A 17070-nucleotide genomic window follows, 5' to 3' on the forward strand; every position below is an offset into this window, starting at 1 on the left:
TAATGGCTGATCAGATTTAAAAATAAAACTTACATCTGTCTTTGCATTTTCATGCACCAGACACTGCTACAACGATCCACCTGGTGATACAACGTGGCCACAAAAGAAAACCAATCATTTCTCATAAAGTATTTGCATCCATACAGAACAGCAATGAAATGGGTTAAAGTGATACAATAAAAAAGCAAGACTTAAAACAAGTAAAGTAAATTGACAGGACACAGTGGTGGTGTTTTTTCAGATTAGCTAACAGAAAATGCACATTGCCGATAAGAAACCAATCTGTTCCACTGATGAAAATCACTTTTTTTTTTTTTTTTAAGGCAACTTAAGAATTCAATAATATGTGCATGCGTTTCGAACACTGCTCTCTGTGTATAGTAATTTAAGACTATTTCACAATTTCACTGATTCTTTGAGGAAAATAATTGAAAACAAAAATATGTAATGTCAATCAAGAACACAATATGAGAGAACATTTTGTCCCACAAACAAACATATTTCTGTGTCAGAATGAACTAACACACATGAGCTACTTAAGTCAGAACAGAGTACTGAACAGGAACAATTCTGCATCTTGAGGACTGTAGGAGTAGCTGTAAACAGCTCCAGTATTAGTTTTTTTGCACTAACGCTTCCAGGGGAGCAGCTATGTGCATTGTTAAAATGTCCAACAAGTCACCCTTGTAGAGGTCCGGGACGTTCTGGGTTTCCTTTGGATCACTGTGCTCCATCACTTTCTTGTTGTCTTGGTTTGCTGAGCTGCAGGATTCTTCTGTCTCCTTGCTACGCCCAATCATTACCACAGCACTGCAGCTACTTCTGCGCCGAGATCCTCTGCGGGTGAGGAAGGGGTTCTGGTTCTTGTCAGCAAATCCTTTTGTCTTCCTATTGGACCTCTTACCTTCATAGTTCCTGAGCTCCATTAGCCTCTCGTTGAAATACTCCTGCAGTGGTTTGTCACGGAAGCCACTGCTGGTTGCTGGGTTGCCTTTCAAGGAGCCTCTTGAAGAGCCCCCCAAGCAATGGGGTGATGAAGGTTTGTTTGGAAAGCTGTTCAGCTGTGATGAAGAGCTCTTTCCTTCCAAAGCCTGGAAAAGTTGGTTGAAGGCTGGAGTGTCTGAGTAATTTCTTGATAACTGTTTAAAATAGGGGGAAGGGAGAGGCAGGGTTGGGGCAGAAGGGAGAAGGGAATCTGAATTAAATTGTGCTGGTTTAAGTAGCAAAAGATCTTAAGTTTATGCTTCCACAGAGTAAAGAGTTGCTGTGGAAAGTTTTAGGTTTTTAAGCTAAATTTCTTGAATTTAGAATCTCTCACCTGCCTGTATGAACAGAAGTTCAAGTTTATCCTTTCCAAATCTCATTAGCCTGTAGCTGCTGTTTCCCATGATAAAAATGTATGATTTTTTTTGTCCTTCTTTACTCCCAGAACTGCAATTTTCACATATATTTCTACATCCCAAAACTACAAAGTTTATTGTTAGTTCCCTGCAGCATGTCATAGATATGCATGAAATTTTCTTCTCCTTTCCTATCATAGGATGCCTTTCTGCCTGCTAACGAACCATTTTAATACTTCAGTTACTTGAATAGTTGAAGGCCTGCTCCAGCCCCGTTGACATCAGAGGGTGTCTTTATGTTGATTTCAGGGGAACACCCGTGCTGTGAGTCTTTTTATTGACTGTGAGGGAAATCAATGAGTGCCAAAAAGTTTGCTAGAAATTCACCATGTAAAAGATTGCCTTTCCATGTCCACAGTTAAATGTCCCCGGGGTTCTCCAAGTTACTGCTCTGCCATTTCCATCTTCCTCACACTTACTCCAAGACACCCCAGCCTGTATCAAGCTAGCAGGAACAACAGCTGGGTTCTGTTTGCCAAGTTAGACTGGACCATGGCTTTTTCTTTGCAAAATCTTAGCTGTTCAGCTTGAAGGAAGAACTGCTTGTATTATATTACTGTTTCAAATCAATAAAAACTTTACTGTATGTAGACAATAACCTTCCACAGCAGGACCACGGAGCATTTTGCACTCGTTTATTATGTCTGACAATGCCTTTGGTATCAAGAAAATGATCGTTCATGCAGTTTTTCACAATTGCTCATTAAGTCTAGATACTTGCTAATGGTTCTGCCACAAATCTGGTTTCAGAGCCCAGCAATGTCTCAGCAGGGCACTCCATCATCAGCATTTGGCAAGTTGCCTACTAGCGAAGAATGAAAAACACTGAGTACAAACCAGGAATAGTGGGTTGGACATGACATGTAAACTGAAAAGTAATCAAGTTTTTGATCTCTCACTATTCCATCACATTCTGGAAGGGACCCAGCAAAACTAATGATCCTGCCTAGAATGATTTTGCTTTTGGAGTAAGTTAGGTAACTGAAGAACACTAAAACTTGTCTAAAAAGTAATCTTTCCTTCCTAATTCAAACCTTAAAAAATATTTAAAAATTCTTGGCTTGATAAGGTATCAGACTCTTTAAAGTTCTGCTTTTCTATTTCTAAAACATAGCCCCAAACTTATTATCATATCAAATATCAATTTACCAGGAAGCAGGGAAATAACTCTAAGAGCAGAATAGGTAGCAGGTACCATACATTTCAAAGAGAGGTTTTGCATACAAACCTTAATGTCTTGGAAGCCTGGGTACTCTGGGATGATGGGCAAGGTACACATGCTAACACTGTTAGACCGCTTTTGTTTCATGGTCTTACGAGAGCAAGTGCAGTTCCTGGAGAGATGAGACTGTCCCAGGTCAGCTGGATTTTCACTGAAATTAAATGTTTTACAGTCTTTTATGTAGCAAGTTCTCAGGCACATCATTGAGGCAGGTCCCTCCATTGGAATGCGATTCAGGAACTTTTAGAAGCAATCTGTATTCGAGAACAATTCCCTTGCTAGTTTCCCACTAATGCATAATCTCATACCAGCAAGTGCCTGGACAATCCGTGGGGCTGAGTACCGGCAGATGCAGAAGACCAAGCTCTGAGCAGTATGTCTCTTGTGAAACTGGGTTCTTAGAGATCGCAAGCAAGTGATGCCTTCACTGACATCTGAAGCTCTCAAGCCATTAATGCTGCTTTTATCCTCTGAAAGCTCTTCACGGAAGGCTGGTAAATTAAGACCATGAACGTAAAGGGCTCAGGTGAGGAGGGATTTGCAGGGATTACAAAGCTGCACCTTCTGTCAATAAAGTCTCACGCTGTCCTCTCAGACAGCCTAATGTGACTGCTGACGCAGCAGCAATTAAAGAAGATCAACAGCCTGCACGAAAGAGTCGTCACTTGCCTTACATTGGAGCAGGCAGATCCCTGCCTTATGACCAGGGGCTCCACGATAAAAAAAAAACATTAAGGGCTTTTGCTCAGAGAGACAAAAGGTGAGTAAGTCAACACAACCAACAGCTCAAGAAAGAGAGTGTAGACAGCTATAACTAAAAATAAGTAAATAAACAAATCTTCCAAGAAATTCTATGCTTCTAGGCATCCTCATTGTGCTTGGAGACGGGCTACAGCCCTGGAGATCTGAGGAGATGACCCAACTGCCTTGCTGTTTGTGTAGCCATGTCTTATATATCTAGAGAGGGATGCATGGCCTCCAAACAGCCTGGCTCCAGCAACAGCTTGGCAAGAGACCATGGTAAGAGCAAGACTTCTTTCAGCCAAAGCCATGAAAATATTCACAGTAAGAAACACTAGCTGCCCTGAACAGCTCACAACCTAAATAACATAGAGGAAAGGCGAGCAGGGAAACAGCTCCATAGTTTTGATTTACAGATACCGGAGCGGTATCATCACTAGAAACAGATAAATGTACGTAGCTGTAATAAGTGGTGAATTGATAACTTTGGCAGCACTGGGCTGCTTAAAGCCCACAGCATCAGCGGATGTCTCCTGCCACTGGGAGGGCAGCAGCTCCCTCCAGTGCCCTGCTGCAGCCAGCCTGCATGCAGACATTGGGAGTGGGAGAACTGCCTCTTCTCCATCACGTGCCAGGGCGTAATTGCTGTGCTCACCGATGCTTGTGAAAGGTAGCCAGAGAGGGGATTTACATGCTCTGAATATGTGCATGCAAATATATCCTGCATGAGCTAGAAATCCATATCCATCCAGGGTGTCCATAAATATTTGCATCCATGTATTCAGAGCACTGACCGTGAGCTGTAAAGAGCTTTGGATCTTATCCACGAGACCATCAGCAGGATTTGGGTTACTGCTCCAGCCTGTCTGGCAGATGGCAGCTTGGCAGGCTCAGGGCAGAACCCGCAGGCGCCCACCTCACTGTTGGACAAAAGCAGGTCAGGCGTAAGTAAAGAGCTCACGTAAACAGGTACATCCACACCTTCCACATCCAAATGTGCACATGCAACATCACTTATTACCAGCTCTGGCTCTGGCATTTTTGCTTTGGGCGTGAAATGACTCTCAGGCAGCTATGAAAACTCTCGAAATGAATGACCATTTCAGCGACACCCTCACCAGCATACCGTGGATCAGCATCTGTGTCCATAGCTCCACCTGAGCCACACACAAACGCAGATATGAGGCTGACAGCAACGACTTGCATGTAGGGATGTCACAGTGCTCACAAACTAGTAGAAAAGTGAGTCATCTCTGATGCAGCCCTGATGACTTGCACTGTTGCCTACGTACTGGTACCTTAATACGTAAGCACAAGTGGCCTTGCTAGTAGTACCTGAGAGAAATGTACATCGCATTAACAAAGCTTCCTGGCAGCAAATTTCACTCTAAAAGTCTTTCCTGGTGTGATTTATCAGGAGGGAAAACAAAACAAAACAAAAATAAAAAATAAAAAATAAATAAAGCCACCACCTTGTTTACTATTCCTTCCCAGATCTCTCAGACAATCTCTGAGACAATGTTGTTTTTCAGATATGTTCCACGCAAACCTGGATCAATAACTCACCACGGCCAGGCAGGAGCTGGGTCCGACCTGTGAGTCTTCGTGCCAAGTCACCACATCCAAGTCTACATTGCTCCAACCATGCAGAGACAAGTGCAGTGTGAAATGTGACTGGTGGCAGAATACACCTTACCCTGTACAGAGAAGGGGCAGAAAAAATAATAATAATAATAAAATAAAATAACCAATCAACCAAAAAAAAAAAAAAAAAAGAATCAAATTAATTTCACAATTTTGCTAGTGACAGCTTTATTATTTCCCAGATCAAGGTATTTATTCATGGTACTGCCCACAGTGGTCATCTGATTCACAGAAATAAGAACTGTGCAAAACAGCTGCTATGACAGAGCTGCTTTAGGAGCGGTGATGACATATTGTAGGTGTACAGGCTTTGCAGGGGTCCAGTAAATGCACCGGTTATTGTAGACACGGTAAAGAGTTCCCTCTTTCCATTTAAACTTGCAGCCTGAAAACCCCTCATTAACAAAATTCATTCCCTCTTCTCCACGGAAAGCATTTGCCTGGTTGAAGTGAGACACCAGCAGCTTTTAATCTGTAATTGCTCATTGTGCTTAATGAATATGAGAATGTGACACAGTGTGCCGCTCGCGTGGAGCTTTACAGAGTCCCACGTTCCCATTTTAATTGGAGGTTCTGGTTCTACTCCCGCAGCCTAAAATCAGAGCTCACGGAGATTGCTTTTTTATAACCTCTCGTTCCTTCTTGTACCATGTCATTACTGCATGCAGTGGGGCCGACGTGCTTCTCTCATCAGCAAAGCTCTTTGTCCCATTTAACATGAAACTTTACATTTTCCTTTGATCCTCTGGTGAAAAGGAACATGACTTTCAGCAGCGTGTAGGTTTCCGTAGTTACCTACCTTATATCCTAACATTTTTACTCTTTTAAAAAGTTTTTGTTTTCCTTTTTTTTTTTTTAATAATGGCTAGTTGCATTTTTTGGTATTCTTCAAGTTAGATAAGCTCAGATTGCTTACTGTAGTTTGAATGAACATGTTGTGGCTGTGAATCTGTTTTTCTGCCTTGGGTGTAAATACCTCAAAAGAAAAATCACGCGAGGAATTGTTTGCCTTTCTGTGACCTCTACGTTTGCTAAATATTTGCATTTTCTCCGCACTCATTTCAGCAACTAAGAACTAGTCTGTTTTTATAACCAAACTTTTCGTATTATGTTAGGTGAATGATTTATAACACTGCTAATTAATCATAAACTGCAAAAGAGATAAATTTGGTTTTTGAAAGTACCACTGAATGACACAGAGAATACAAGTCCAAATCCAAAACTGGATGTGGGGTCCAAAACCAGACCCAAGAGCAGGTTACAGGTAGATTGTGTCACATTGTTTTTATAAATGAGTAAATTTCCTTGTGGCAAAAAGAGATGTTAAGCTTATTTAATGATATTTTCTATCAGTGTAGTGGCTATGTCCTGGTTAGAGATATCTAACTTGTGTTATAAAAGCATCAGTTGACTCCCAGAGTATTAGCTTCATGAAGCTACAACACTTTGAAGGTTACGTGAAGGTTTGTTACATGCAACAAACAAGAACCTCTTTCTCCACCGTTTACACCAGAGTAACTTCTGCAACTGGGATGTGCTGAGCTCTTACTGACATTAAGGTGCATGGTGTCCCTTCATCCCCAGAACCAGGCATTTTGTCAAAGCAGGCACCCAGGTCAGGCAAATGTGGTCTAACTTCTCTTAATGGTCAGAGTCCCAAATCTGCTGTGTTCCGGCTTGCGCACTCACCCACCCCACACTCGCTGTGACCACATTTGCCACTAATTTAATATTTGCTCGTATTTCCTTGTATAACATTGTTTCTAGTAGTTCAATACCACTGGCATTCACCCCATGCCTCGTCCTTGGTTTGTCTCCGTGCAGTGTGCAGCAGGGAGAGCAAGGCTGCTGCCATACCCTTCACCTGCCAGTCCAAGCATGGGCTGCTTTGGCTGACAAAAATCCCCAGTGTGGCAGGTCTGGGAACTGCTGGAGGATCAATTTCTTTAATGGAAGTGCAACTTCTCAGATCTGTGATGTTTTTCTTCCAAGAAAAATAATTTGTAGGCTGGAAAGGAGGGGAAGCTGGACCTCAGCTGCTTCACGAAGTGAAGGACCGGTTGAAGGGCCCATGCGTTGAAAATATCATGAGCCAGACCCTAAAAATGGCATAGAAAGTTGAAAACATTCTGTGATGTTGAATTCATTTTCTAGAGCTAACCTCAACCAAGGGACATTTGCTGCTGTTTCTTTTCAAATTAAACCTGATGTTTCCATCTAATTCCCTGAATCAAAAAATGAAAGCTGCACCAAAATCCAGAAGGAGGGGAACACTGCTGCTCTCCTGTGAGAGTGGGTGTGTAAGCAGATTCACAAAGAGCACAAAGTGAATACAGTGAAACCCCTCTGCCTTGCTCTTAAAGGGATGTCTCTGCTACGGTACACTGTCCTGTACTATAAACACGCTCAGAACCAACAACAGTCCCACCGAAACAACCCACAGCTCAGCAAAACCATTGTGAGCTGCTGCATAAACCAGAGCTTAGCACAGGAGCTTTCCTACACTGAGCTGACACAGAGTGCTCCAGTATTACGTGACATGAAGTCTCTAATTTTTTTGTCAAACTGTGAAAAGTACCCTAAATGTGCCTCCAGCTCCAGCAGGACACACACAGCCCACGCTCCTGACGCTCGCTTGGCCACCGAGAGGCCTGAAGCAATGCAGAGAGGTGGGAAAGAGGAGCGAGCAAGGCGCCAGCCCCGTCACTTACTGACCGAGGAAATGACCAGGCTTTACCAGTAAGCAAGGGAGTGAGGTATGTCCTGAAAAGAGAAGCAGTGAGCTGCTCCTTGCCCAGACATGAGGGGTGGCCATGTGGGAGCAGAAGTAGAATTGTAAACAGTTGACTCAAAATTTATGGCTTCTGAGGTTGCTCGGTTCCTCATTTCGAAAAGGCTTTGGTCTAGCCCTTCAAAGAAGCCTGAGCTGTATCACTGCTTCTGCATTCGGACTTCCCCCAGGTCTGGCTGGTATGACTGTGTGTCTTCTGCCCGTACCTCCCCTCCACTTGCAAAAAAGGCAGTGTGTGTGTCTGTGTGTGTGTGTGTGTGTGTGAGAGAATCTATACACCCATTTTACTTGGCAATCAAACCTCTGATCTCACTCGCACTCTTTTGACCTCGGACCAAGTTCCATACATCTCTTGCCCTTTATTAGATGGGTAATACTCTTAAAAGAAGAAACAGATGGCACCCGTCTGCAGATGTCAAAAACTCGCCTCACATGGCGTGTTTACTGCTGGATTTTCACCAGACTCTTGGCCCACATAGCTAGGTTTTTGTCTTAATCACCAGCTTTAGACCTGGAGCAAACATTCACTGGCTGGGGTGAGCCACAATTACATTTCTGTCTCTCAGTGCTTCTGGTTCTTTTTTAAAATTGACTGTACAGGAAAGAGATTAGGGATGCATAGAGTTCAGGAAGCAGAGCATTATAATTTAAGTTAAAAAAGAGATTGACAAGGAATAATGCATGCAAGAGCCGCACTCCTGGGAGAGGGAGTGCAATCTAAGAGCAGAGCTGCAAGACGAGAAGATCCATGTTTCTCAGGACATGTCAAGTTGACCTTGGGAGCAGGTTTCTACTGTGGGTGTCCATGATTAACACTCCTGTTTGTACTCTGCTCTCCTTCTGGACAAACTTTCCCATGTGAGTATCCCGCATGGAGCAGACAGGTGTGAACCTTTGTGTCCTGGGGTAAAGCAGCTGTGAAGCCGTGAGGTTTGCCACTGCATTCCCCTGAATGAGGATCTCGGGGCCTGTCTTTCTTTGTCTCTTTTCCTGTTTCTGTCTGAGTACATGTTCCTGAGCTTCCTGGCTGGGTGACTGACAACAAGGAAAGCGCTCATCCCTCTGGGCCAGCGGTGCTCGCAGTGGAGTGTCCCTGTGCCTGCCTGTGTTAAGGATGAATTCACCTGAACCCGTTGACCCTGGTGGGAGTTTTTTAGCACATTTACAACACTCCACATCTTCCAGGAAGGCACTCTAACATGTATAAAAGCCACCTCCTCCATCTGTGAGGGATTACTTCTGGAAGCTACAGGTGAGCACTTAATGACAGCGCTGACACTGCCAGGTGTTTCAGAAGCATTAAGCTAATGCGCTTATCCCACAGCGCCTCATCTGCCCACCTTTATCCCATTGACACTTCTAAAGCAGGAGGAGGAATTAGCAGGGTAGAGAAAAAATAGAACAAAAATCATATTAAAAGTCATAATGTGGTGACACGGGGATTGCTCCACCAGATACGTTCCTTTTGTCTGTGTTCTCTACCTGAACTGTGTTGAGCTACAAACCGAAGAGATTAACCACGCTGAGGCACGGTGTCAGAACCTCCCCACATTCGGCTGGGTGCCTCAGCAGGCTCAGAACTGCAGTGTTTCTGTCCTCCTGCCCTCACCAGCTAGGGGTGTTGCTTTCTGTGGACAAAACGAGCTGCAAAACATCAGAGCAATGACGAGCTGACAGCTTTATCAGCTGCACAAGGTGACGTCAGCAGTGCAGAACAAAAAGAGGGGGAAAAGAACACCTTCTGGCATCCCTGTATTTTTAGCTGTGGTAATTGAATCTCTTTTTGGAAAGTGCATAATAATCTACAAAACACCGGTGTTTTCTTGTCTCACCTCCTCACAGCTGTTCTGATTCCCTACCTGCTTTTTTGCTCAGTGACATTTATTTAATATTTCCCTGTGCCTACATGCTGTGCTTGGTAACAAGCCCAGATACCAACACATCATCTTCCTTCCTCCCATCAGCTCCATTCCTACCGACTTCCCCTCCATCTTCCCTCCACACTCTGCCTCCTAGGTCCTCTCTCTTCTCACACAGACAGACCTGACTCCCTACCTCAGCTTCTGCTGCTCTGACAAGCTCTCCATCTACTCCACCCTTGCTGAGGCCCGTACAAAATGGTTGCAAAGAGTGAAGTTAGCAGTACGTGAGCTCAGTATTAATCCTCTGCCTCACCATGGCTGTCTGTAGAAATTGCTGCTACGAAGAGGAAGGCAAAGAGAGATTAGTATTGACATGTCACATGAGTGATAACAGGTGGATATTCTAACAAGCGATGCTCTTTTTCCCCAGGTATGTATGCAGTGAGTGCCTGCCATTCTGCACATCCTGGAAACAGCTCTGCTTGCAGCTCTGTCTCTTTAGATAGAAGCTAATAGAGGGCAATCTGCAGTATCAGGGCAGTATTCACAAGTCAATGCAAGCCCATCCATGATGTCAACTCTTATCAGTGCTATCACAGGCAGAAAATGAGAGATGAGCAAGATTAGCAAATGCAGGTTGCTTTGCTTAGGACTGCTCCCTTTGTATCCAGAAAAATGTCATTTCTTGGACAATACTGCTGTAACTGCTTCCTGCCTAGCTGGAGCAGGAAGATATTGGTTGTCTGCTTTCTCTGTTAGTGGGCAGGAGAGCAGCTTCAGAGAAGATCATCAAGACTATCACCTCTCTTCCTTTCCCACTCCCTCCAGATAATTTCCCACAGAAAGCAGAAGATCCCCTGTGCCAAATCCTCAGGAAAAGGAGTGATAAAAGGGCAGCTGGAAGCCAGCAAAAAGGTATTAAAATCAGGCAGCTCCTTAGTTCCATGTGGATTCTGTTTTGCTTGAGTTGTCTTTGAGGTCTGTGAGACGGTATGGATAACACCTGAACATGGGCAAAATCCTTCAGAAATATCTTGTCTTGGTGTACTGCTTTCCTTCCAGCTGTCCCCTGTGCTGCTAAGTTGCCTTGCCTTGTCTCTTGTGACCTCAGCTGGTTCTGTGGGATCCTTCTGCCAGCTACAGGCCTTGAAATGGGGGCTTGAGGTGGTGTTTCAGCTCCAGCATGCCTTAGCTGCATCCCCTTCTCTCCACAGGCAGCATCTGTGGGCCTTCTGCTGCCCAGGTCAGCCAGAGGTGAAGCTCTGCATACAAACTCACCTGGCTGGAAGCTCTTTCAGACATCACGTCCCAACAGTCGTCACTAAGAAAGCCTTTCCCCATGGCTGACAAGGGGCGCTCTGAGCAGCCCTGTGCAGGCAGGCGAGGATGTAACACCCCTTGGTGTTCCCAGAATGTGAGGGGAAACCAGACCTGACCCCACAACCTGAAAGACATTGGGCTAACACAGGGATCACTAGGTCACGGATCACTGGACAGGTCATGGATCACCAGAGCTCCCCCTGCACCCCAAAGGCACCCTGTTCCCCCACTCCTGCAGCCTGGGCAGCAGCACCACAGAGCCTCCTGCTGCAGCTCCTCGGCTTCTGCGGTGGGCTGGGGATGCTAGGGGGTGCTGGGGGGAGCCAGGGGGAGCTGGGGGGTGCCAGGGGACTCAGGGGACCCAGAGGACCCAGGGGAGGGCTGGGGGAGCCAGGGGAACTCGGGCAGTCGATCTGCTCATGCAGGCTCCTGCTGTCTGCAGACCATGCAAACCTCAGAGCAAAGCAGCGTTCTGACCCCAAAAAGGTTTCCAGCTCTGTAAGAGGGCAATGGTTAACTTCTTCTGGGGCAGAGGAGGTATCACAGGAAGGTGCTGGCAGGATATTAAAAATTATGTGTTCTTTTTCCTTTTTTTTCCCATTACTTGGCATTCAGTGAGGCATCTGCCATGATTCTGGCTGAGATTTGAGCACCACTCTCTTATGACTGTTTTCCAAGATTTTATGTATAAATGATGGCCATGAGGCAGAAACAACCTTCTGCCTGCCAGCGCAGAGAGAAGGGCATTTAACAAAATCCCTCTTTGCCTCCAGCTACAATTTTAGGGACTGTTTAAGCCTCTGGACAATCCCAGCACTAATGTAGTGGTGGAGATTGTATCTCTGGTGTCTGTCAATTAAAACAATCTTATCTAAGATAGGTTCCTAAAATGCAAATTTATTAATGGTGTTATTTTAATGAAACCTACAGCAGATGCAAAATCTGTCACCTGATTAAATCACATTTAAATCAGTGCTGTTATCTGTAGAAGTAAATGTGACTTGGTGGAACATGCATTTGGAAAAAATACCTGGCAAATCCAGCCATGGCAGTGGCAACCTGCAGCATGTCCAGGCTCCCATTGATGACTCACTGCAAGGCAGAGCTAAACGTACCTTTGCTGTAGCTCCATCTATATCAGTACAGCTACAACAGGGGTAGACTGAAAATTTAGTTTTCAGTCTCACTTAAAAAAAAAAAAATCAAACAAACAACAATCAAACAAAAAAAAAATCCAAGCAAAAGTTTCTCTTTCTTTAAAGCATTCTTCATAAGGCAACAGTCACTTTACTAGCCCCGAGTGTCTGCCCCATCCTCATTGCTTCAGTTCCCAAGAAGCTCACCAGCACAAGCAATGATTCACACACTTTCTGCGAAGCCTCCCGTGTTGTCGATGTTCTGACTAGTATCTTCCACTCCGTAGGACAGTGTTGCTGTTGTGCTGTGATGGGAAGCTGGAGGCTGACCAAAGCCCTGCTAAATGGTGCGGCTGTTGGAGAGGCGCAGGCTCGGATGGCACCGCTGGGTAGCCTCCCTGTCTTGCACGGAGTTTTGTCAGGGTTGACTGAGGTTCGGCACTGCCCTTTGGAACCAAATTATTTGGTGAACTAAGTGAGACAGACAAGTAATATAGTATGTGGGAGCATCCTTCTAAAATCAAGGGTATGATGTGACCCATCTGTTCTGACTGGGCTTTAACTTCTGGCAGATCTCTGAAGTACAAGGGCTGTTTTGTAAATACTAGTTTAATGTATTGTTTCACTTCTGGGGATGAAATCCCCGTCCTGAAAGAAAAGGACAGCCTTTGTTTAAGTGATTGACAAGGAATCCTCCTCTGTGTCACGCCTGGCCTTTTTCATGCTGAATTACCTCAGAAATGCAATAATGTAATCAAAGCTGCATACTTATTTACTTAAAAGGACTGAAGCTCACATCTTCTGCGATGTCCAAAAGAACAGCAGCACAAATGCTTTTCAGTCACTGGGGATCTCAGCAGAAGAGCTTATCATAAATGGGTGTGTTTATTTGTGCTTATGGACAAACATGAACCTAAAAAAGTCCTGAGGGAGCAGTTTCATACAAAAAATAATAATATTTTTTAATAGAACGATACAGATTATTAATTACCATGATAATACAAACAAGATGAAACTACTTATTTGTTATTCATTCAGGTACAGAATAAAAAATGCCATTACCTTGTAGGTTTCTCCCTTTGAAGCTATACCAGCTTTGGGGAAATCCACCCAACTCCTTATGAGGCCTCCTGCTCCCACAGGAGCACTGCAGTGAGCTCAAGCATTAGTTACAGGCAAACAAACAAAACTGTGGGAATATATTGCATGTTGTGGCGAGTTTCCACAGCTTGCCTCATTTCCAGGATAAGGAGTCGGATGCTGAGGGTGGCCCAGGAGGGGCATGGCGCACCAGACCGGTTGTGTCCCAGCTGCCAGAGGGCACATGGGGACGTACCTCTGTCCTGCAAGTTGGGGGACAAAAGGACAATGGCACTGTAGAAGGAGCTGGAATGGGCTCGAGGTGGGAAGCCATGCCGGGGTTGTGGAGAGGTGAAAGCCTGCCCATGGCTACCTGAAGGTACGGGTGAAGGAACAGTGTTGGACTGTTTGTGAGCCCTGAGGTGACTCTTGCGCAGAGGCTAGGAAAGAAGCCAGAGAGAAGATATTTGGGCAAGAAGCACTGAGGTAACCCCAAGCATGGACAGGGCAACAGTTTTAGTTGAGTTGATGAAGTACCTCCAAGAGGTCAACATCAGCATTCAGTCAGGAAATGCCGAGGTTCCTCAGGGAGCCACGGCGCTGGTGTTTTGGCAGGTCACACCCTGCAGCAGTGTTTTGGTGGGAAAGGCTGAGGTACCTCAGAGAAGGGTGGTGTGGCACCATTTTGATGGGAGGCACAAAGGTACCTCAGAAAGGGAGTAGCAGGAGGCATGGAGGGAAGCAGTGAGACACCTCAGAAAAGACAGTGCCAGGAGTTTGGCAGTTAAAAGCTGAGGTAACTCAAGCGAAGACGGCGATGCCGTTTTGGCAGGAAACCTGACAGTTCCTCAGGAAGGGGAGAGCAGAAGGCCTTGGTGGGAAGCACTGGCAGACCTCAGAGAAGACAGCAGCAACATTTTAGTGAGAAAAGCTGAGGAAGTTGGAGAGGGCAGGCTAGGGTACGGCAGGAAATGCTGTGTTACCTCAGAAATGGGGACAGCAGGAGGTTTTACAGAAACACTGAGATACTTCAGACCGGGCAGCATCAGTGTTTTGGCAGTTAACACTGAGGTGACTTAGAGGACACAATGGTAAAGCTTTGGTGGGAAATGCTGAGGTACCTCAGGGGAGGCTGTGGCTGTGCTCGCAGTTAGCGCTGAGGTACCTCAAAGCCGGCAGCTGAGGAGGGTTTGGGGGTGCTTCAGAGAAGGCAGCTGTGGGAGGTTTGTGGGAAAGGCTGATGCAGCTCAGAAAAATAGCAGCAGGATGGCTGTGACAAAATGGTGAAGTGCCTGAGAAGGTGGGACAGCATCCAGGTGAGGTGGAGCATAGCTGAGGATGGCATTTCAGCAGGAAGGGTGGGAGACACAAAAGGGAAACAAAGAAGTACTCTACAACTGAAAGGATAAAGAAGACATGGTAACAATGGGAAGGCACCATATGACACAGAAAAAAGGTTCAAAAGAAAAAAGGGTAAGAATTTTAGTGAGAAAATTGAGGCATATATGAATTATGACATGCTTTTGGCTCAGGTCATGGAGGAGAATTGGCTCAGGTCATGGAGGATCACCCTTGGAACACTTGGTGCCCTTTCTTCCTTTGCATTGGCAGCCTCCCTGTAAGCAGAGCCTGGGGCTTTGATGTTTCTTGCTGTCCTTTTGCCAGGTTGCTCCTTTGGCTCCCCAGGGAGTGAGAACCATGTAATGTAACTGTACAGGGCCCTTCTATTTGTGTCTGCTTTCTCTCAGATCTACTGTGGGAAGTAATCTTCATTAATGCCACAGATTGCTAATGGCAGAGGTAGCCATGACTTCTTTCTCATACTGTAAGATACACCATACAAATGACCCATTGTTGGTGGTGTTTTTTGTTATTTTTTTTTTCCTTCTTCTTCTTTTGCTATGTAGACTATGGTTGGATTTTTCACAGCAAATCCATACACTTGTGAAGCAAAATTACCATATCCCGGAAAGAAACAGAGAGATGTCCTTGAGATGTAAGCAGTATATTTCAACTGTACAAGGAAACAATAAAGACAGTACATGCTTGCAATAAGTACAGTAGGATCAGTCTTCAGGATAATCTCTCAGGGACTATACCTTAGGAAAAAAAGAAAGTGAACCAAACTGTGTGATGTTAACAAGACAGAAATATTATATTGCCCAAATCAGATTCAGCAAAACTATTTATATTGTCAGTCCTTGAAAGGCTAGTGAAGAAGGTCAGTTTTGTGTCAGACAAGGAGTAGAATTACATCCAGTAATTCTGATCTCATCATCATAGTATCTGTACATTGAAATGGCTATTGTGATGGCCCGGGCAGAGTTCTGAGCCCTGGGCACAAACGTGAAACGTCTGTTTCTTTTCTCACTGTGATAATAGTTCTTTTCCGTGCCTAGAAAATCTTTGTAGGTTATTAGCTGAGAACTATTTCTGAATTACATAAAGCTACCAGACTGTCATTGCCCACTAACATGCTGCAAAACCAGTGGCAAATGTTGTAGAATTTAATCTTGTCATTGTTGCAGTAACATTGCAGCTGTGATGATCTGAGCTAAGGATTTAAAGGAAGGTTAGGAGTTGGAGGAAAACTATGCAGTATATCAGGCCAGCTCACATCACTGTGGAAAATAAAATAAAATAAAATAAAATAAAATAAAATAAAATAAAATAAAACAGACATTTCAGGAAATTTGGAATTTCAATTTGAAATTGATTTTTTAGGGAGAAGTTTTGCAGGGAGCATTTATGATCCCCAAAGCATGTCTGCTTTCCAATTACATTGGTTGGTCTAGTAAAATATGTTTTTCTATTGATAAATCTTAGGGGGCTTTTGCCTTTATTTATTTATTTATTATTATTATTTTTAATAGCAGTACTGTTTACCATCTGGGACCTTTGCATTTTATCCTATTTGGTTCTGCCGTGACCAGTGGCTCTAAAGGTTTCTAGCCAGTGGAGAGCTCAACAGAGAAATTTTTGGCAGATGCAGGTACCAGTCTATGAACATGCACATGTAACACAACGGGTTGAAGAGAACAGTAACACATAGAGCAACAACACTACAGATTGTTCCTTACCAATATAATACTAACAAGACCAGAGTATTTAGTTGCTGTACGTTGCCCAGTAGAAAAAAAAAAAAAAAAAAGTAATTCTCTGGTTCAGGATATTGTAACTTTCTTCTACGCACTCTCTTTCATACTTGCCACATGCCTGTTCTGCATGCCTGGGGGTAGCTAACAAACCCCCCACTGCCAGATATGCAGGGGTACGCGAATGCACCAGAACTGTGTAGTATCAGGGTAATGTTATGTTAAGAAAAAAAATCATCAAACATGTTATGAGCAGCTTAGGTTACATGTTGTAACAAGTGAACATATTGTCAGTGGAAAACAGAGATGCTTACAATGCTGTGAGCCATGGTTTTCCTTTTTTTTTTTTTTTTTTTTTTTTTCAGAGCTCAATAACAAGTACTTCTTTTTCCCATCTGTATTTTCTCCTGTGATAAAAAAGATGATTTTTGTAGGGTTTATGGGAGGGCTTGTGATTCATCAGCCCTTCAGAGCCACAACCACCTCTAAACACTGCATTTATAAGCTTTGAAGATGAATACAACAGAGGAAATAAAAGTAATAATCCCAGAGTGGGTAACGCTTACACAGACTGGGAGGGGTTAAGGAGCAGGGCAAAGACCACAAAGGGGTTGGGGGGGAGAAGTAAGAGAAAGAGGGGGAGCTGAGAACTGCACATCCTCCTGGAAGTGGGTGCTTTGTTCTGCTGTAGTCCAGCTGCTCATAAATCTCCCAACCTGGTGGAGCAAGACCTGTCTTGAGGCAAGATGCTGCTTAATACGAGAGTGCTGCCACAGAAA

The 17070-nt window shown here is 44.4% G+C and overlaps 1 protein-coding gene and 1 long non-coding RNA gene across 6 annotated transcripts in view; one reads left to right on the forward strand and one right to left on the reverse strand.

Moving 5' to 3' along the window:
* Positions 1 to 9898, reverse strand: LOC118168778. Of its 5 annotated transcripts, none has more exons than XM_035329346.1 (4): positions 9854 to 9898; positions 4957 to 5060; positions 2629 to 4698; positions 1 to 1139 (listed from the first exon to the last, which is right to left on the reverse strand). In XM_035329346.1, the coding sequence occupies exons 3-4, from the start codon at positions 2842 to 2844 to the stop codon at positions 615 to 617; spliced, it is 741 nt and encodes a 246-aa protein (XP_035185237.1). In that variant the 5' UTR covers positions 2845 to 4698; positions 4957 to 5060; positions 9854 to 9898; the 3' UTR covers positions 1 to 614. The 5 variants fall into 5 exon arrangements, with proteins under 5 accessions (XP_035185237.1, XP_035185239.1, XP_035185236.1 ...); XM_035329348.1 differs by having other exon boundaries at positions 2629 to 3113; positions 9854 to 9887; XM_035329345.1 differs by lacking the exon at positions 9854 to 9898 and adding an exon at positions 6872 to 7250.
* Positions 7591 to 17070, forward strand: part of LOC118168781 — a 22363-nt gene continuing 12883 nt past the window's right edge. The window contains exon 1 of the long non-coding RNA XR_004751790.1: positions 7591 to 7763. This is a non-coding gene — a long non-coding RNA (uncharacterized LOC118168781). The remainder of the gene's footprint in view (positions 7764 to 17070) is intronic.

Source organism: Oxyura jamaicensis, chromosome 6, assembly GCF_011077185.1.
Source record: "Oxyura jamaicensis isolate SHBP4307 breed ruddy duck chromosome 6, BPBGC_Ojam_1.0, whole genome shotgun sequence".
Classification (NCBI taxonomy): domain Eukaryota; kingdom Metazoa; phylum Chordata; class Aves; order Anseriformes; family Anatidae; genus Oxyura; species Oxyura jamaicensis.